Source organism: Salmo salar, chromosome 11 (genome assembly GCF_965601325.2).
Source record: "Salmo salar chromosome 11, fSalSal1, whole genome shotgun sequence".
NCBI classification, from domain to species: domain Eukaryota; kingdom Metazoa; phylum Chordata; class Actinopteri; order Salmoniformes; family Salmonidae; genus Salmo; species Salmo salar.
The window spans coordinates 80,904,299-80,926,104 of NC_138301.1; the positions used below are offsets into that span (position 1 = coordinate 80,904,299).

Genomic DNA, 21,806 nt, shown 5'->3' on the forward strand with positions numbered 1-21,806 from the left:
CGCTGCCCTCTTGAGGATAACTTATGAACTGCACTTTTTATGGCCCAATCAATTGAGGACTATGAAAAATAAAGGAACTGCATTACTGGTTAGATGGCCCCATTCGTGAAGGATGTTAGTTGTAAAACTTGTCTCAAGCCAGACTTTTTCTCATTTCCTCCAGGATTTTATATTTTTCTGTGATGCAGTGGCCTCATGGGTAAATCCAAAGGATGATCTGCGTGACATGTTTGGCAAGGTAAGAACTGATCGTGACTGTGGCCTTTTTCATTTGGGCAAAATTTCGTCCACACCCTTCCGTGACCCGGAAACTTGTAAGTGGTTGAGGAGAGTGTCAATTTCTTAGTAGGTGAACGGGTGATGGCCTTGATAGCCAGTCCTTTTTATGGAAGAGTTTTGACATCTGCCACACCCCCTTTGAAGCAGTTGTTTTCTCGAAGGAGAAAAGCATGCAAACGTTTAAAAATGATATCCTACTTATACGTGAATCTATAAAATGTCTTGCACAACTAGCTACGGTAGTTTTATGACTACACATTTTATTTTGGGATTCCACCCCTGTAAATGTAATTTGCCTGATGACGCGCGAGTGGCGTTATTTCGTAAAAGCGTATTTTCGTCCACGTTCCTTCACATCGCCACTTCTCCTCGATTACCTTTTGACCTTTTTCAAAAGGAGGCGAGTGTGGAAGGTGGAGAGAGGACGCAGGAGTTGAGCAACTCCAATTGAGGAAAGGCCTATGTACCATGGGGCCAAGACTGAGTACCTGTGTGTGAGAAAGGAGAAGATGAGATTATCCTGATCCACAATGTGTGTGTGTATGCATGTGCGTGCATGGCTTTGTGCGTACATTGTAATTATGTGTTGATGTTTTCAGATCCTCCATGGGTTCAAGAACCAGGTGGGCGAGGAGAACTGGGGGCGTTTCTCAGACCAGTTCCCTCTGCCTCTGAAGGAACGACTGGCAGCCTTCTACGGGGTGTAACGCTTTCCATAGGAACAGGCCTGTTCAAGGGGGTAAGTCGCACATTCATGTTTATAAATGGTTGAAAATCTAATTGGAGCTGAGATATCGGATCTAAGGCATTTTCGTGTCTCAGTTTGTCATCCACCTTATTTGAGCAAAACGATAAGCAAGCAAAACAAAGTTGATATACAGTGCCTTCAGGAAGTATTCACACCCTTTGACTTTTTCCACATTATGTGTTACAGCCTGAATTTAAAATAGATTAAATTGAGGTTTTTTTTGTCACTGGCCTACACACAATACCCCATCATGTCAAAAGTGGAATTATGTTTTGACATTTTTACAAATTAATTTTAAATTACATTTCTTGAGTCAGTAAGTATTCAACCCCTTTGTTATGGCTAGCTTAAATTCGTGGTTAAAAATGTGCTTAACAAGTCACATAATAAGTTGCATGGACTCACTCTGTGAAATTCTGTGAAATAGTTTTTAACATGATTTTTGAATGACTAGCTCATCTCTGTACCCCACACATACAATTATCTCTAAGGTCCTTCAGGCGAGCAGTGAATTTCAAACACAGATTCAACCACAAAGAACAGGGAAGCCTGTACAGAATAACAATACACAGATATATACAGTTCAGTTGGAAGTTTACATACACTTAGTTTGGGGTCATTAAAACTTGTTTTTCAACCACGCCACAAATTTCTTGCTTACAAACTATAGTTTTGGCAAGTCGGTTAGGACATCTACTTTGTGCCTGACACAAGTAATTTTTCCAACAGTTGTTTACAGACAGATTATTTCACTTATAATTCACTGTATCTCAATTCCAGTGGGTCAGAAGTTTACGTACACTAAGTTGACTGTGCCTTTAAACAGCTTGGGAAATTCCAGAAAATGATGTCATGGCTTTAGAAGCTTCTGATAGGCTAATTTACATTATTTTAGTCAATTGGAGGTGTACCTGTGGATGTATTTCAAGGCCTACCTTCAAACTCAGTGCCTCTTTGCTTGACATCATGGGAAAATCAAAAGAAATGAGCCAAGACCTCAGAAAACAAATTGTAGACCTCCACAAGTCTGGTTGATCCTTGGGAGCAATTTCCAAATGCCTGAAGTTACCACGTTCATCTGTACAAACAATAGTACGCAAGTATAAACACCATGGGACCATGCAGCCGTCATACCGCTCAAGAAGGAGATGCGTTCTGTCTCCTAGAGATGAATGGACTTTGGTGCGAAAAGTGCAAATCAATCCCAGAACAGCAAAGGACCTTGTGGAAATGCTGGAGGAAACGGGTACAAAAGTATCTATATCCACAGTAAAATGAGGCCTATATCGACAACCTGAATGGCCACTCAGCAAGGAAGAAGCCACTGCTCCAAAACCGCCATAAAAAAGCTAGACTACGGTTTGCAACTGCCCATGGGGACAAAGATTGTACTTTTTGGAGAAATGTCCTCTGGTCTGATGAAACAAAAATAGAACTGTTTGGCCATAATGACCATCGTTATGTTTGGAGGAAAAAGGGGCAGGCTTGCAAGCTGAAGAACACCATCCCAACCGTGAAGCACGGGGGTGGCAGCATCATGTTGTTGGGGTGCTTTGCTGCAGGAGGGACTGGTGTACTTCACAATAGATGGCATCATGAGGATGTAAAATTCTGTGGATATATTGAAGCAACATAATAATGACCTGGGGCTGTTTCTCATGGTTCGTTCTAGGCCCCTTAGATCCAGTGAAGGGAAATCTGAACGCTACGGCATAGAATGACATTCTAGATGATTCTGTGCTTCCAATTTGTGGCAACAGTTTGGGGAAGGTCCTTTCCTGTTTCTACTTGACAATGTCCTCGTGCACAAAGCGCGGTCCATACAGAAATGGTTTGTAGAGATTGGTGTGGAAGAACATGACTGGTCTGCACAGAGTCCTGACCTCAACCCCTTCAAACACCTTTGGGATGAATTGGAATGATGACTGCAATCCAGGCCTAATCGCCCAACGTCAGTGCCTGACCTCACTAATGCTGAATGTCCCTGCAGCAATGTTCCAACATCTAGTGGAAAGCCTTCCCAGAAGAGTGGAGGCTGTTATAGCAGCAAAGGGGGACCAACTCCATATTAATCCAATTCATTTTTGGAATGAAATGTTTGACGAGCAGGTGTCCACATACTTTTGGTATATAGTGTATTCCAAAACATGCATCCTGTTTGCAACAAGGCACTAAAGTAATACTCCAAAAAATGTGGTAAAACAATTAACTTTTTGCCCTGAATACAAAAGTGTTATTTTGGGGCAAACCCAGTACAACACTTAACTGAGGACCACACTCCATATTTTCAAGCATAGTGGTGGCTGGTATTATATTATGGGGATAAAAAAATTTACTTAATGGAGCTAAGCACAGGCAAAATCCTAGAGGAAAACCTGGTTGTCTGCTTTCCACAAGACACTGGGAGATGAATTCACCTTTCAGCAGGACAATAATCTTTAACATTCAATGTCTTCTTGGTAAGCAACGCCAGTGCATATTTGGCCTTGCGTTTGAGTGGCCGAGTTAGTTTTCAATTAAATCTACTTGAAAATCTATTGCAATACTTAAATGGTTGTCTTGCAATGATCAACAACCAATTTGACAGAGCTTGAAGAATTTTGAAAATAATAATAGGCAAATGTTGCATAATCCAGGTGTGGAAAGCTCTTAGAGACTTATCCAGGAAGTCTCACAGCTGAAATCGCTGCCAAAGGTGCTTCTCCAAAGTATTGACTCGGGTGTGAATACATGTAAATTAGATATTTCTATATTTAATTTTCAATAAATTGGAAATGTCTAAAAGCATGTTTCCCCTTTGTCATGTGTAGATGGGTGAGAAGAAAACTATTTTAATCCATTCTGAATTTAGGCTGTAACAACCAAATGTGGAGTAAGTGAAGGGTTTGAATACTTTCCGAAGGATCTGTATGTGTGGGGGATGGGCTTAAAGCATATTTTTTTTCCATTAATATTGGTCTCCCTCTCTCTCTCCTACCAGGTCATGCACTATGGGAGACGACGGATGGGAACCTCTTATACCCAGGGAACATGTTACCCTTTACTGGGGGTAGGGTCTGCCAGCTGGGGAGGGGAAGGGGGTGCAGACCGTGACCCCCTCCTCAACCTTCTGGATGGGCGGGGTGGGAGGGAGGGAGGTGTTAGCCAGCTGAGGCACTCGGCGCCCCCCCCCCCCCCCCCACGCAACAGGCGAGGGGGACATGGGGACCGGCGGGCCAAATTTATCTAGGGAGGAAAAATTAATTTAATCATTTCAACATCACAATCCGTAATGAAAAGATGTCAGCTTAGCCATTTTTGTTTAGTCTCTTTTTTTAAATTTTCTTTCATCCAAGCTCTCCAGCGACGTTAAACAAAACAAAAAAAAGGGGGAAAAAGCTTATTTCGTTTAGTTGTGGTAAAATCATGGTTTTATATTTAGAGGGGGTAGTGCTGATTTGAGGGTAAGCGGACTGTGAAGAAGAGCTTTTAAATCAATACGTATCGGCCGGAAAGTGGCACTCAGAGGTAGGGGGAGGGAGGGTCTTGGTGTAGACTGGAGGATACCAACCATAAAATGTATGTAGGGGTGGTTAAAAAATCAGGAAGTCGCATGGAAATGTTGTTAATGGTCTCAAAGACAACATAGTATCCTCAACAGCCAGGACGGCTGCTACCCGAAGGGTATTCGAGTAAAGTAAATGCTGAAACTATCATTATTTTAAAAAATCGAACCAGCAAGTTTTTTTTTCTCTTTTTTTCTTTGGGAAACTGCCTCTACATATCTTAGAATAAGAATAGCATGTATTTTCTTGTAGTCATCAAAGTAATTACATTGAGTTAATGAAAAATCTTGTCAGTGCATATTTAGAGTAATATCAGAGTTTAAATCTTTTTAGGCAGGTCAGAAGTTGTGTTGCCTAAACCAGTCAGTCAAACACACATCACATACAGAAGTTCACATGATTTTTATTTGTTGTGGTTGAAAGTGACTTGTCTTAAAAACAGGAAATAACTAAGTAGCATGCTTGCGTCAAAGTTGGAAGTGAGGACAGTGGGTGTACAACGTTAGAGTGATATGTGTGGCGTCATCGGATAGTTGTGGTATTTCTTGTATAGCCCTGTGATAAGGTTTCTTAAACAACCATGTAGTTTCCCGTTTTTCAGGTTTTTGTCCCTCCACCACCCCTTTGTTTACCAGAGGCTTTCCCGTCAGTGTCTAGCATGAACCAGGTTTACAAACAGTTTAGAAAACATACAAGTCTGGAAACGATCTTTTATATTCTCATCTAGTTGAATCCATCTAGCAGGGGTTTTGGTTGTGATTCTCCAAAGAGACCGTGAACACTGCTTCATACATGTCATAACTTTAAGGTCAACTTTCTCAGGCTGCCTCTGTTCTGTTCTGTTCTGTGCTGTGGAAGTGACGTGTTCTCTGCATGCATGGACGTTTTACTAGTGGCCATCATATCAGTCTCTTAGATGCTTACCTGACTCTTGACTCATATTGTTTCAAATCTCAATTTCCAGCTTTCTCACCTTTTTCTGAAAACAAAACTTGGAATCGTGGCGACGTATTTCTAACCTTGTCAGAGGGAGGTAGGGAGAGGGGTAGAGAAAGGGCATACAGGGCTTTAGCTGAACGTGTTCATCCTTTGTTCCTTGAGTATTACTACTGGGACTATGGCACTGTCTTGATAGCGTGTCTGTCTCTGACCTTGGTTCGTTGCCGATCCAAAACTCAACAGCACGCAAATCGTTGTTTTTAAATTATTTTTTTTCCCCCGTCTGTACTGTTATTGTTGCTTTGCTTTCTGTTTTAAAAGCATGACCTTTGAGGATGATTGTAATGACCGTTTTGAATGCAGCGTACTCTAATGCTTGATCCCTTGCGTGTTGGTGGCCCTTTACTTCCCAAACCATTTAGTTGACGTGCAATATTGGACCTTGTATCTCATACATACCTGCAGGAGCATTTTTTCCCTTAACCTTTTACCTGTAGCCCACATCCAAATGTATTATCTTGTTAAATACTGTGAAGCTTGAACTATTTTTGGCTCATTTTTGTTTTTGGAGTGTTATTGTTTTGACTCTGTTAAGTGCAGAAGTCTTGAAGTCGTTGATTGCCTGAATTTATCCCATGGTGGGCAGGGATTGGGTGTGTGTGGGAGAAAGCAGCTTTATGTCCAACCAACTAATCAGATTCACTCTGTAGGTCAGAGTAATCATTGTAGTATTTTTGTCCCCCTCACAAAGAACATTAGAAGCACTTGTTCAAACAGACTACACATAAATGCATACTTTAGTAGACCCACACATTTTACCTACTCATAAAGTATTCATTTACAGGAGACTTATAACACTAAACACCTCATGTATTACTTCACTGGGTATTCGATATGGTATAGTCACTTCTAAGGTATGTATATTTTTAAACTTGTGTGGGTGTTTTTGACCTGTTTTAAATATAAGATTCTCAATATCAGAAATGCTCTAAAAGATAATTGGTGTGAACTAAGCCTGGGGATAAAGTACTGCAGATATTGCCACAACCCTTTCCAAAGCCAACAAACTAAGGTTGTTGTTGTTATTATTATTATACATTTTGTATTATTTTTGTAACTGTTTATTGATGGGGGGTTTTACTCATTGGTAACATGTAGTTAATGGGACAATTAAACACTAGTAAAACCCAAAAAATGGTATGTCAAGTTAGCCTGGATCCAAACAGGATTGTTCCTTTTCACTTCACCAGGCTAATGTCAAGTAACACAAATAAGACATAATGGGATATATGGAGGCACATGTTTCTGTAGTTGTTGTTTTTGTGCCATGTCTGTTGTGTCCTGAAGTTGAAATGTATTTAGTTTTTGTCACATTCCAGCTGTTTGGCATGTAAAAAATTGGATGAGGCATGGCTTGATTGGTTTTGTCCTACCACTACTTATCACACTGAATGGAAAAAATACAAACATAGAGGGCTGGTTTCCGAGACACAGGTTAAACCTAGTGATGGTCTATAAAGCATGGTGAATGGAGAATATCCACTGAAATATTTGTTTAGTCCAGGAATTAGCTTTATCTGTGTCCCCCACAAACCGCCCACAAAGATGCATCAAAACAATCTCTGTTGGTGTGCTGTTTTACCGATATTGCTGCTGCTATGATGTCGTTTCTTTACTTGAATATTTGTTTGTAGTAACCGCAGGAGGTTATGTTTACCGTTTTATTTTTCTTATTGTTTTCCAAATGTATGCCTTTTTTCCATCTCCCTTTACCGATAAGAGATTAGTAAGCCTCTCCTGCTTTAACCCTTGAATACAGAGCATATACCCGTCTATGGGTGTTCAGTTCACTAATGTGTTTGATATGTGTGCTAGCTCACCATTAAGACACGGAGACTTACACACACCCAGAGTCAGTGTCAAAGAATAATTGTATCTAGATATACACAGACATTCAAATTGGCTTAGAACTTTGAGGAATATGAAATTAGGAAGAGAACTTGCACATAATTAATGCAACTGTGGCAAAGTGATTGTAAGACATTTGTAGATGGTGTTAAAATGTAATATGTACATGATGCCTTGATAACAACTGGATGATGTGGTGGTGATGGTGATTCATAATGTTTTCCAATAATGGGAAAAAGACCTTGCACGTTAAGCGAAAAACAAATATGCTCATGGCTTCTTACAGCTTTGTTTGCAAATTGAGGTCTTTCATTTTGAAGAAGAGCGGGGCAAAAAGCTTTATTAAAAATCGTATTCTCTTTTTACAGCACCAACCAACCGCAGTAGAATGTCTCATTTAAAGAACACCTCTAACAAATAGCCTGTGACCTTCATTTAGCCATGAGAAAAAAACTTTACTAGAATTTCTCCCAAGTCTGCCTTCACCCCTTTTTGCTGAATAATGTAAGAAACTAGTAATTTATTTATATACAGTGCCAGTCAAAAGTTTGGAAACACCTACTCCTTAAAGGATTTGTATTTATTTAGACTGTTTTCATTCATTGTAGAATAATATTGACGACATCAAAACTATGAAATAGCACATGTGGTCATGTAGTAACCAAAAAAGTGTTAAACATTTCAAATTCTTTAAAGTAGCCATCCTTTGCCTTTGACAGCTTGACACACTCTTGGCATTCTCTCAACCAGCTTCATGAGGTAGTCACCTGGAATGCTTTTCCAACAGTCTTGAAGGAGTTACCACATATGCTGAGCACTTGTTGGCTGCTTTTCCTTCACTCTGAGGTCCAACTCATCCCAAACCATCTCAATTGGGTTGAGGTAGGGTGATTGTGGATGCCGGGTCATCTGATACAGCACTCCATCACTCCTTGGTAAAATAGCCCGTAACACAGCCTGGAGGTGTGTTGGGTCATTGTCCTGTTGAAAAACAAATGATAGGCCCACTAAGCACAAACCAGATGGGATGGCGTATAGTTGCAGAATGCTGTGGTAGCCATGCTGGTTTAGTGTGCCTTAAATTCTTAATAAATTAGTGTCACCAGCAAAGCACCATAACTCCACCACCTCCATGCTTCACGGTGGGAACCACACATGCAGAGATCATCCGTTCACCTACTCTGCGTCTCACAAAGACACGACGGTTGGAACCAAAAATCGTATATTTGGACTCATTAGACCAAAGGACATATTTCCACTGGTCTAATGTCCATTACTTGTGTTTCTTTGCCCAAGCAAGTCTGTTCCTCTTATTGGTGTCCTTTAGTAGTGGTTTCTTTGCAGCAATTCGACCACGAAGGCCTGATTCATGAAGTCTCTGAACAGTTGATGTTGAGATGTGTCTATTACTTGAACTCTGAAGCATTTATTTTGGCTGCAATCTGAGGTGCAGTTAATTGCAGATTTCTGAGGCTGGTAACTCTAATGAACATATCCTCTGCAGCAGCGGTAACTCTGGGTCTTCCTTTCCTATGGCGGTCCTCAATGGAGCCAGTTTCATCATAGCGCTTGATGGTTTTTGCGACTGCACTTGACTCTTTCAAAGTTCTTGAAATGTTCTGTATTGACTGACCTTTGTCTTAAAGTAATGATGGACCGTCGTTTCTTTTTGCATATTTGAGATGTTCTTGCCATAATATGGACTAGGTCTTTTACCAAATAGGACTATCTTCTGTATACCACCCCTACCTTGTCACAACACAACTGATTTGGCTCAAACGCATTAAGAATGAAACAAATTCCACCAATCCACTTTTAACAAGGCACACCTGTTAATTGAAATGCATTCCAGGTGACTACCTCATGGAGCTGGTTGAGAGAATGCCAAGTGTGCAAAGCTGTCATCAAGGCAAAGGGTGGCTACTTTGAAGAATCTCAAATATAAAATATTTAACACTTTTGTTACTACATGATTCCATATGTGTTATTTCAGTTTTGAAGTCTTCACTGTTATTCTACAATGTAAAACGTAAAAAAAGAGTAAAAATTAAGACAAACCCTTAAATGAGTAGGTGTGTCCAAACTTTTGACTGGTTTCTGTAAATGCTGCTGAAATTTTAAAGGCCCAGTGCAGTCAAACTTTATTAAACTGTTTTATATATATTTCCACACTATGAGGCTGGAATAATACTGTGAAAATTATAATGCCCTTTTAGTGTGAGAGGTTTTTGAAAAGGCCACCTGAAATTTCAGCCTGTTTTGGTGGGATGGAGTTTTGGCCTTCCATGAGGTAAATTAGCTAATAGACCAATAAGAAAGAGGGTTATAAACCTCTCTGCCAATAACAGCTAATTTTCAGTTTTCCCCCTCCCCACTCCCAAACAGTCCAAGCAAAATTTTTGCTTGAGAAATTGATCTTTGCTAAGAAGCTATTTTTGTTGATTTTGGACCATTTTAATTGAAAGCGTTGGGCCAGTAACTGAAAGGTCACTGTTTTGAATCCCGAGCCGACTAGGTGAAAAATGTCTGTGCCCTTTTAGCATGGCATTTAACCCTAATTGCTCCTGTAAGTCACTCTGGATAAGCACGTCTACTAAATGACTAAAATGTAATTAATTGTTTCCCAGAAATGATTTGATAGTGAGATAAAAACAGCTGCATTGGACCTTTTTTTTTTTTTAAGGTAAAATAATTTTTGGGGCCACCAAATATTTTGGATCATGCAAAGAATCTATATTGTACTGTAGTAATTTTGTAATGACATTTGTATGATGTGATGGATGTTAACGGTAATCACTGCTTGGATCTGTACATAGTTGAGAATAAATTGTTTACATAAGTCTGGGACTGCTCTTTTCTGTTACTTTAGTGTTACAATTTTAAATGTACTTTAGATCAAATTAAACTTTATTTAATGGTTTTGAACCTGGTAAACAGCAATCGACCAGTTATCGATTGACCCCATACTTTCATCCACCGTAGACAATTAGAGGTGAGGTGGTTGTGTAGATGACGACAGTGTAATGTCCCTATGGAGGAGCCCATTGCAGCCTAGTGTACCCAGATAAGTGTGTTAATGGGAACTACATAGCTAGGGAATGATCTACCACTCTGACAGCATCACCAGTCTTAAGACTTTCTCTTAGAGCAGTGTTTCTCTATCTCCCATTCATGCGATAATGACTGAACAATAGTTAGTCGTTGACAGGCACCAAGAGGTCCACCGACGAGAATAGCCCACATGACACAGCATCTGATACCTGACACAGAAAAGGACTGTACTAACTGCCCTGAAGGAGGAGATATGAGATACACAGTGGTTCTAATGTTATGATAAAACATTTTTGCATAGCCTGGTATCCTTGCCCACATAGGCTGATAGTCATCACAGCAATTTAGAACATTAAAATACACTGAAAATAAATATAAATGCAACAAGTAAAGGGTTTGTCCCCTGTTTTCATGAGCTGAAATAAGTTTCCCAGAAATGTTCAATTCGCACAAAAAGCTTATTTCTCTCAAATGTGCAGAAATGTTTTAACATCCCTGTTAGTGAGCAATTTCTCCTTTGCCAAGATAATCCATCTACCTGACAGGTGTGGCATATTAAGAAGCTGATTAAACGGCATGATCCTTACACAGGTGCACCTTGTGCTGGGGACAATAAAAAGGCAGTCTAAATGTGCAGTTTTGTCGCACAACACAATGCCACAGGTGTCTGAAATTTTGAGGGTCAGTGCAATTGGCATGCTGACTGCAGGAATGCCCACCAGCGCTGTTGCCAGAGAATTTAATGTTAATTTCTCTGCCATAAGCCACCTCCAACGTCATTTTATAGAATTTGGCAGTACGTCCAACCGGCCTCACAACCGCAGACCACGTGTATGGCATTGTGTGGGTGAGTGGTTTGTGGGTGTCAGTGTTGTGAACAGAGTGCTCCATGCTGGCGGTGGGATTATGGCATGGGCAGGCATAAAGTATGGACAATGAACACAATTGGATTTTATCAATGGCAATTTTGAATGCACAGAGATACCGTTACAAGAGGCCCATTGTCGTGCCATTCATCCGCCACCATCACCTCATGTTTCAGCATGATAATGGCCATGTCGCAAGGATCTGTATACAATTCCTGGAAGCTGAAAATGTCCAAGTTCTTCCATGGCCTGCATACTCACCAGACATGTCACCCATTGAGCATGTTTGGGATGTTCCAGTTCCCACCAGTATCCAGAAACTTCACACAGCCACTGAAGAGGAGTGGGACAACATTCCACAGGCCACAATCAACAGCCTGGTCAACTCTATGCGAAGGAGATGTGTCACGGTGCATGAGACAAATGGTAGTCACTGACTGTTTTTCTGATTCACCGCTCCTTAATTTTTTTATTTTATCTGTGACCAACAGATGCATATCTGTATTCCCAGTCATGTGAAATCCATAGATTAGCACCTAATGAATGTATTTCAATTGACTGATTTCCTTAAATGAGCTGTAACCCAGTAGAAATTTTGAAATTGTTGCATGATGCGTTTATATTTTTGTTATCCCATGGAACTTCACAGAGATTTGACATTAGACGTGGAATTAAACAGGGATGCCCAATTTCTCCTTTCTTATTTGTATTGGCACTTCATATAAATAAGGATAGTTTTAGGGGTATTCAGATACAAGACAAAGAGAAAATGTTAACAATTGTCTGATGACGCCACCATTTTTTTGAAAGATCATAATGAAGTCAGGAAAGCTATTGAGTGTATTAATGCCTTCTCACATGTATCTGGTTTATCTCTGAATATTAAGGAAATGTGAATTATTTGCGTTGAAAAGATGTGACTTAAACTCAGTGTGTAGTATCCCTGTAAAAGATGTGATCACAGATTTTGGTATTAAAGTTAGCAAAGATCAGAAAGAAAGGGCCAACTTTTAAATTTCTCTCCTATTGTAGAGAAAATTGGAAAGAGATTTAACTCCTGGTTATTAGGAGATCTTTCTTTATCTGGATGTGTACTTTTATCAAAATCTGAAGGTCTGTCCAGATTAGTTTATACCTCCCTTGCCTTGGATGTTCCTGTCAGTAACTAAAATGGTTGATACTAAATAATTTAACTGCATATGGAGGAATAAACCTCATTTTTTAAGAACAGCGGTAATATGTAGTACCCAAAGTGAGGGAGGGTAGAATGCTCTGGATTTTAAAACCTCTTATATAATCTTTAAAATCAAATCGATACAAAACTATTTAAGAAATAAGGATTGCATTTGGAATATAATCTCTAATTTAATATTCCAACAGATTTGTGGTCTAGAATTCTTACACAAATGCAACTTTGATATGTGTAAAATCCTTATTAAGCTTGCTAACTTTCATAAACAAGTACTTCTAACTTGGAACCTCATGTACAAACACAATTTTTCCCCACGTAGGTATACATAAAATACAAAACAAGTCTTTATTTTTCCAGAACTGGTTTGACAACAACATTATTTGGGTTAAACAATTATTGAATAATGATGGCCAACTATATGATTATCCAGAATTCATGACAACACACAATGTTACATTCACTCCCGAGGAGTATCAAATTGTTGTTAGAGCCGTCCCTAAAGGTGCTATTCTTCTTTTAGGAGAATATAACAATACTACAAGCGCAACAATTGAGGATTTGGTAGCCTCAATACAATTAGAAGGAATTGACATTTTAAACTATAAATGTAATAACATGTATATAAGGAAACTATCAATATGTTACTATTCCCTCTGCTAAAATGTACTGGAATGCAGCCCTGGGACAAGTGAACTGGAACAAAGTTTTGTTATCTGGTAAATATTGTATATCTAATAAGGTGAAAGAAGTATCATACAAACTCATTCATAGAATCTTCCCTGTAAAGACATTTTATTATACACAGATTTAAAATAGCTATTGATAACAAATGTGCATTTTGCTGTTGTGACCCAGAAACTCTTGACCATTTATTTTGGGACTGTTGTCAGAAGATTGTTGTTGTCAGAAGATATGTCAGAAGATTTTGGAGTGAGTTAGAAGATTTTATTTTATAAGAAACGACTATTAATGTTAATCTGAGAGACTCTGATATTATGTTTTATTTTGATCCAAATGATATGGAACCTGATTTAACTTTCATTGTTTATTTGTTTATCTTTCATGGAGGATTCTTTATCCATAAAATGAAGTGGGCAGAGAACAAACCCTTCTTCGCATTATTTAAGAATTGAAATATTATTTTGAAATGATCAGTAAATGTAAAAACAAAAAAGCAATATGCACCATAAAATAATTTAACAAATTGAAAATGAATATTGATATGTAATCTGTTAGGTTTATGTACTTTTGTTTGTATATTTGTGTTTTTTTGTATTTGTTGTGTTCATAATAATAAAAAAATAAAACAAGTAAAACAAATGTGTTCAGTCGAATTCTAGAACCATTGTAGAATATCAGTGCAGAACAGAAACTGCTGTTTTTCTTCCCACCATGGGTGGCGCTGTTTCTTCGTCTGAATTTTTGGAGGAGAAAGATTGAATTCAGTTGCCTTTCGCTTTCTAAAGGAGGTGGAGTTTGAGGTGGGGAGGGAGAAGAAAGAGGAACGTAAGGAAAAGGAGCAAAAGGCAAACAACGGAAACGGAGAACGGCGGAGCAATTGCCTGAATTTAAATTAAACAAGAATATAGTTGAAGAGAGGAAAGAAGAAGAAACCAAGATGATAACGCCCTACTTCCTAGAGAATTTCTGGGTAGGTTCTGCTTTTTTTGTTGTTGGCCGGGTTAGTAGGCTAAATTGTTTAGCTCAAGTCCCACAGTCCCGCAAGTGGATGTGACAAAGACATTAACAAATATATTATTCGCTTCAACCAGATTTATGCGTGATCTTTCCGGTGAAATTGAAGGATCTGGGTCAACACAATGTCACCCCCGCTACTTTTCTCGGCGAATATTATTTTGTCACCCCGGGGATTGGGCCTCTGTGAATGATATCTAACATGACCGCTGAATTGAATCCACCTCTCGTGCAGTCAATTGGCTGTTAAGGAGTGTCTTGGAATGTTTATGGTCTTTCCCGTGGAAATGATTGGACCTTTGTCATTGTCATTCACAATCCCTACTCGTCACTTTCTTCCATACTGATGTTTCAGTGAGTCCAGATGTTTTAATAAGTTTGATGCAGGCTTATGCTAACCTAACTAAGGTGCTACGGTGTTGCAACATTTGTCTGAGTAAGAATGGTTACAATGTTGCAGTTTCCGTTACTGTACTATGTTGAAACATAACATTCTCCCTGAGCGATCGGTTCTGTTTTTGACGTGGCCACATTGTGACTGAAGCTAGATCGATTTAATCGATTATGTCGTATGAAGGCCTTTCCCATAAGGTCCACAATGTTTATTTAGCATCAAATCAAATTGTATTTGTCACGTGCGCCGAATACCACAGACGTAGACCTTAAAGTGAAATGCTTACTTACAAGCCCTTAGTTAACCAACAATGCAGTTTTAAGAAAAATAAGTGATAAGTGAAAAATAAAAGTTACAAATTAAAGAGCAGCAGTAAAATAACAATAACGATGCTATATACAGGGGGTACCGGTACAGAATCAATGTACGGGATAATAAACAGACGTGCTGTAGCAGAGAGAACAGTCTATGACTAGGGTGGCTGGAGTCTTTGACAATTTTTAGGGCCTTCATCTGACACCGCCTGGTATAGAGGTCCTGGATGGCAGGAAGCTTGGCCCCAGTGATGTACTGGACCGTTCTGTAGTGCCTTGCGGTCAGAGGCCGAGCTGTTGCCATACCAGGCAGTGATGCGACCAGTCAGGATGCTCTCGATGGTGCAGCTGTAGAACTTTTTGAGGATCCGAGGACTCATGCAAATACCTGCTCCACTACAGCCCCATCGATGAGAATGGGGGCGTGCTTGGTCCTCCTTTTCCTGTAGTCCACAATCATCTACTTTGTCTTGATCACATTGAGGGAGAAGTTGTTGTCCTGGCACCACACGGCCAGGTCTCTGACCTCCCTATAGGCTGTATCATTGTTGTCGGTGATCAGGCCCACCACTGTGTGTCATCAGCAAACTTAATGTTGGTGTTGGAGTCCTGCCTGGCCATGCAGTCGTGAGTGAACAGGGAGTACAGGAGGGGATCAGCGTGTTGAGGATCAGCGTGGCGGATGTGTTGTTACCTACCCATACCACCTAGGGGCGGCCCGTCAGGAACTCCAGGATCCAGTTGCAGAGGGAGGTGTTTAGTCCCAGAGTCCTTAGCCTAGTGATGAGCTTCGAGGGTACTATGGTGTTGAACGCTTAGCTGTAGTCAATGAATAGCATTCCCACGTAGGTGTTCCTTTTGTCCAGGTGGGAAAGGGCAGTGTGGAGCGCAATCAAGATTGCATCATCTGTGGATCTGTTGGGGCGTTATGCAAATTGGAGTGGGTCTGGGGTTTCTGGGATAATGGTGTGGATGCCTTGACCAGCCTTTCAAAGAATTTAATGGCTACAGACGTGAGTGCTACGGGTCGGTAGTCATTTAGGCAGGTTATCTTTGTGTTCTTGGGCACAAGGTCAATGGTGATCTGCTTGAAACATGTTGGTATTACAGACACCGTCAGGGACAGGTTGAAAATGTCAGTGAAGACACTTGCAAGTTGGTCAGCGCACGCTCGTATTACACTTCCTGGTAATTCGTCTGGCCCTGCGGCCTTGGAAATGTTGACCTGTTTAAAGGTCTTACTCACATCGGCTATCGAGAGCATCACCACACAGTTGTCCAGAACAGCTGATGCTCTCTTGCATGTTTCAGTGTTACTTGCTGTGAAGTGAGGATAGAAGTAATTTAGCTCGTCTGGTAGGCTCGTGTCATTGGGCAGCTTGTGGCTGTGCTTCCCTTTGTAGTGTGTAATAGTTTGCAAGCCCTGTCACATCCGACGAGCATCGGATCCGGTGTAGTACAATTTATTCTTAGTCCTGTACTGACGCTTTGCCTGTTTGATGGTTTGTCGGAGGGCATAGTGGGATTTCTTATCAGCTTCCGGGTTAGAGTCCCGCACCTTGAAAGCGGCAGCTCTACCCTTTAGCTCCGTGCGGATGTTGCCTGTAGTCCATGGCTTCTGGTTGGGGTATGTACGTACGGTCACTGTTGGGACGACATCATCGATACACTTGTTGATGTGGTGTACTCCTCAGTGACATCGGAAGAATCCTGGTACATATTCCAGTCTGTGCTAGCAAAACAGTCCTGTAGCTTTGCATCTGCTTCATCTGACCACTTTTTTTTATTGACAGAGTCACTGGTGCTTCCTGCTTTAGTTTTTTAGTAGTCGTTCAATCTTCTCTGTGTAACATTTGGGATAGTGGGACAATTTGGAGTACAACAGATTTCTCATCCCTTGATTGAGGTACGTTTTCCGAGCCATATCTCACACCAGCTCCGCAGTGTCTTCATTTAAGCAAATGGCCTGTCTTACCCTGTAGTGCAGCTGAAAGCAAGCGTAAGGTGTTGGATCTGCTGGCTAGTGCAGCCACCTGCTACTTTGACAGCCTAGGCTTTATGACAATGGACTTGGATATTGTCTCCCCCCCCCCCATGCCTACTGTACATCCCCCAGTAACCCTACCGTAACATGACATCAGCATTTCGCTGTTGAAGGGCACAGACGGACACTGACACTGCCTGTGGTGTGTAATCGCTGGTGTTTGGGGCCGCATTCCACAGATGTTTGCTGAGATCATAAGGAAGTAGCGGTCAGGGTGCGTCCCTTCTGTTCTGTTTCATAACAAACACAACAGTCAGCTGGACTAACCAGACCCAGAAAAGAGGTCCTGCTGAGATGGAGCAGTACAGTGGAGAGGAAAGTGGCCAGAAGTCTGGGAAACAACACTGTGGTTAGCCTAGTCTGTGATACAGTAGGTTGATATCGGCTGATGACAGTAGAACTCATCTTGATGAAGATAATGTAAAATGCACACACACACACACCACAGACTTTTTGAAGACCTTTGATATATATTTTTTATCTACTAGAGCAATGGGTATATGATACAAGGAAATTGGGTTCGGAGTGAAGAGCACAAAGTGTATTTTTACTCTGCCACATCATAGTACAAGGAGAGGAAGGAGGAGGATGACTGTGTGCCTACACTAATAGTAGGCTACACAACTGATTGTTCACTTTCAGTGGTGGAAAAAGTACTCAATTGTCATGTAAATGTAAAGATATATTTTAATAGAAAATAACTCAAGTAAACGTGAAAGTCACCCAGTAAAATACTACCTGAGGAAAAGTCTAAAAGTATTTGGTTTTAAATATACTTAAGTATCAAAAGTAAATGGAATTGCTAAAATGTACTTAAGTATAAAAAGTAAAAGCATAAATCATTTCAAATTCCTTATATTACGCAAACCAGAATGCACAATTTTCTTTTTTTTTGTGTTATTGATGGATAGCCAGGGGCACACTCCAATAATTTACAGATGAAGCATTTGTGTTTAGTGAGTCTGCCAGATCAGATGCAGTAGGGAAGACCAGGGGTGTTCTCTTAATAAGTGTGTGAATTTGACCATTTTCCCGTCAAAATGTTAACAACTACATTTGGGTGTCACGGAAAATGTATGGAGTAAAAAGTACATTATTTTATTTTGGAATGTAGTGTAGTAAAAGTTGCCAAATATATAAATGGTAGAGTACAGATACAGTAAGTCATTTTTGGGGGTAAGTAGTACTTTAAAGTATTTTTACTAAAGTCATTTTATACAACTGATCACTTTCAACTCACTCAAGACAATTGGACTAATCTTGATGTGGCGCAGCACTCTAACATGCTGACCGTACATGGTGTGTGCTCAAGCGTTGGTAAATAAATGTACACATACATGTTATTCAATCATTGCACCCACACTGGTCGCGAGGGTCTGCGTGGCCAGGCGCTAAAATAGAAATCGTCTCTATTTGTGACGCTCAATGCGCTGCAAGTCCGGCCTCTCCCTTCTCCTCATAGGTTTTTAGAAGCATATGCCCACGTGGGTGATTGAAAGATGAACTTAGGTCGAGAGGAAAAAAAACGGTAAACCGAATTCCTGTGGATTCCTGAATATCTGTGGATTAATTGTCGGAGTAGAGGACCTTGTGCATTTCAGGTAAAATAACAACCCAATGTTTATATCCCAGAAAAAAAATAGCTAGCAAGAGCAAGCTAGCTAGCTAAATTGACATAAATGTTTAATGCTTTTCGACCTGTCCGCACGCACTTGTCCGGTTTGGTCAGCATGTTAGGCACTGCATCTCAGGGCTAGAGGCGTCACTACAGACCCTGGTTAGATTCCAGGCTGTATCACAACCGGCTGTGATTGTGAGTCCCATAGGGCGGCGCACAATTGTCCCAGCGTTGTCTGGGTTAGGGTAGCCCTTCATTGTAAATAAGAATTTGTTCTTAACTGACTTGCGCATAGTTAAATAAAGGTTAAATACATTTTAAAAAAAATATATAGGCCTAGGCTAAATACCACCACTGATTTCTTGAAGACTTTTTAAAATATATGTTTTGATGTACTTCAACATACTAGACTAGAGAAACCGGTATATGATGGTAGGAAATCAGGTTTAGAGAGAAAGAATGAAGACCGCAAGGTGTATTTTTACTCTGCCACATCACAAGCACTCTGAAGTTCAAGGTTTATTTCTCAGCTTGAACGGCTTTGATTATGTCTTGCCACACAATCAAAAGAAACCGACGCCGGTTCAATTAATTGAACTCCATTTAGTTGTAGTTTTTTTGTTGTTGTGAGGCCAACATGTCGTTTCTCTAGAGAGAAATCAAATCATTTACAAGAGAAATAAAGTCATGAACTATGTGGGATGCTGGGCACACACACACTCTCTCTTACACACACACAGATATTTTCACCGACTCCTGAATTTCAAATGTTGACACGGCAGCATCTCTTCCCTCAGCTAAACGAACAAGTGTTTTAGGAATACAGGAAACACACTGTAGTGTCTACTGTGTCACTGCTATGCTTCCCGTTCAATAGCTTTGCTCCCTGTTTTTAAATGAACCTGTTCCCTCTTTCCATTCTGATTTTAATACTTTCTACCCAACAGTCGATAGTATAGTACAGTTGCAGCTGTACTGAAACAGTACAATATTCAGTATTGTTTGCAGTCTACTGTTTTTTAATGTGGTGTTTTGTTTGCATGCATAATGCATTGTGTTCGTGTACAGTAGACTCCATCTAAACCAGGAGCGTATTCAATAATGTTCAGATAGACATGTATTGTGCAGAACAGACATGGCTCTCTACCGTGTGGAATAGCTTTGTGTCGGCTCTAAACATTAGATTTCTGTCTGCTATTTCAATATGTCTCAACCTACTGAATGTGACTGTAGCCCAGGCCAGGCATATAGCCTACTGCCCTCCAAGTGAACTGTGTATCAGTGGATCAGCAGGTTGGGTTGAGAGAGCACTGTAGCTTTCTATAGCCCACTAAACTAGTGTTGTGTGGCTTGTGTGTGGTGAACTGTCTGTCCCCCTCAGCGTTTCATGGGACAATAAGATGTCACCGCGATAAGCAAACAGTGTTAATAGAGCCAACAGCCCTGGGACATATTTCTCATCCCTGTGGTGAGGAGCTGTGTGTGTGTGTGTGTGTGTGTGTGTGTGTGTGTGTGTGTGTGTGTGTGTGTACTAGTGGAAAGGGAAGGGAGCTAGTGGGAAGTTATTAGACCACACACCAGGAAGGAGAAAGCTGTCCTAGGGACACACACACATCCACATAATTCGTACACACTGAAACACACCGAGAATGTTCTAGAAAATGACTGTTGACATTGGTTTGGGGTTTTACTTTGATTAGCCTCAGATGTAGTTTCAAATCACTCCATCCATCCAATATGTGATGAAACATGGTGAGATGAGACCACCGGGCCTAGTAACATTACCATAGCTTCTGCCCTTTCCCTCACTGTGAAGAGCCACTGTCCAAATAATAAATGGCTGCCTTTGTTTGTCTTGCCTCTTATTTGTTTGCCTCTGCTGAGCGTTGAATATGAGGTCATCACAAAATGTCATGCTAGAAAGAGGATAGCTCCTGGCTCTGACCCCTGACTCTCTTGCTCTGTGGAGAGGAATATAGGAGTATTTTCTGTTTGTTTTGGGTTATGGCCATGAGATTCAGTTGTGAGCTCATCAGAGATGGACCTAGCCAAATGACAGTTGGAGGAATCTTTTCATTCTCCCCTGGTATCTGGGGTTGGGAGGTATAGGTCAACATTGAGTTGGGGAAACGTGGGTTTCCACAGGGAACGGCTACTCTTGAGTTGAGTCAATTTATATTTTACCTCCCAAATAAGGTCAAGAACTTGGGCCTGGAGTTTTTCCTCGTCAGGTCACGTTGTCAGGGAAACTCCTGGCCCTGTAGACATTTGTGCTTGGGAGCAACTTGGAAAGGCAACTATTCCTCTGCCAACAGAATGCTTGATTATGAATGGGGTGTGGTGGAGACAGCAGTAAAATATAGGTCTAGATGGTAATTGCTCGCCTCGCAGCAAGTTCTGCAGGCTCTTGTTTTGTCTAATCCTGATTTATTGTCTAGTCGTGTGGTCCAGTGCTGCAAGGAAAAACCTACTTACACTGCAGCTGGCCCAGAACAGAGCGGCACCTTTTGCTCTTCATTGTAATCAGAGGGCTGATATTAATACTATGCATGCCAGTCTCTCTTGGCTAAGAGTTGAGGAAAGACTGACTGCATAACTTCTTCTTTTTATAATAAACATTGTGTTGAAAATCCCAAATTGTTTGCATAGTCAACTTACACACAGCTCTGACACATACACTTACCCCACCAGACATGCCACCAGGGGTCTTTTCATAGTCCCCAAATCCAGAACAAATTCAAGAATGCATACAGTATTATATAGATCCATTATTGCATGGAATTCCATTCCGTCTCATATTGCTCAAATAAACATCAAACCTGGTTTCAAAAAACAGATAAAGCAACACCTCGAGGCACAACACCTCTCCCCTATTTGACCTAGATAGTTTGTGTGTATGCATTGATATGTAGGCTACGTGTGCCTTTTTAAAAATGTATGTAGTTCAGCCCTTGAGCTGTTCTTGTCTAATGATGTTCTGTATTATGTCATTCTGTATTATGTTTCATGTTTTGTGTGGACCCCAGGAAGAGTAGCTGCTGCTTTTGCAACAGCTAATGGGGATCCTAATAAAACACCAAATGTCATGACATTGAGGGAGGAGGCCTTACACATACTGCCCATCTGTCCTAGCTTCATGCAGTCATAGCGAACCTAATGTGAGTTTACACTACAACCTTGTGTATACTTACTTAACCATGGAACTCTCCGGTC

General features: G+C 40.7%; 2 protein-coding genes across 3 annotated transcripts in view; both read left to right on the forward strand.

Annotated features, from left to right (window-relative positions):
- tnpo1 (transportin 1) overlaps positions 1 to 7,104 on the forward strand; it is a 67,294-nt gene extending 60,190 nt beyond the window's left edge. Inside the window, exons 22-24 of one of the 2 annotated variants that reach the window (XM_014128059.3) lie at positions 164 to 238; positions 879 to 1,018; positions 4,008 to 7,104. In XM_014128059.3, the coding sequence (XP_013983534.1) occupies positions 164 to 238; positions 879 to 986 (183 nt within the window). In that variant the 3' untranslated portion in view covers positions 987 to 1,018; positions 4,008 to 7,104. Of the gene's footprint in view, positions 1 to 163; positions 239 to 878; positions 1,019 to 4,007 lie in introns of those variants that run through there. The other variant, XR_006757623.2, reaches the window with a different exon arrangement.
- A 6,835-nt stretch (positions 7,105 to 13,939) lies between these two features.
- Positions 13,940 to 21,806, forward strand: part of fcho2 (FCH and mu domain containing endocytic adaptor 2) — a 102,129-nt gene continuing 94,262 nt past the window's right edge. Inside the window, exon 1 of the mRNA XM_014128062.3 lies at positions 13,940 to 14,179. Coding sequence (XP_013983537.3) covers positions 14,147 to 14,179 — 33 coding nt within the window. The 5' untranslated portion in view covers positions 13,940 to 14,146. The remainder of the gene's footprint in view (positions 14,180 to 21,806) is intronic.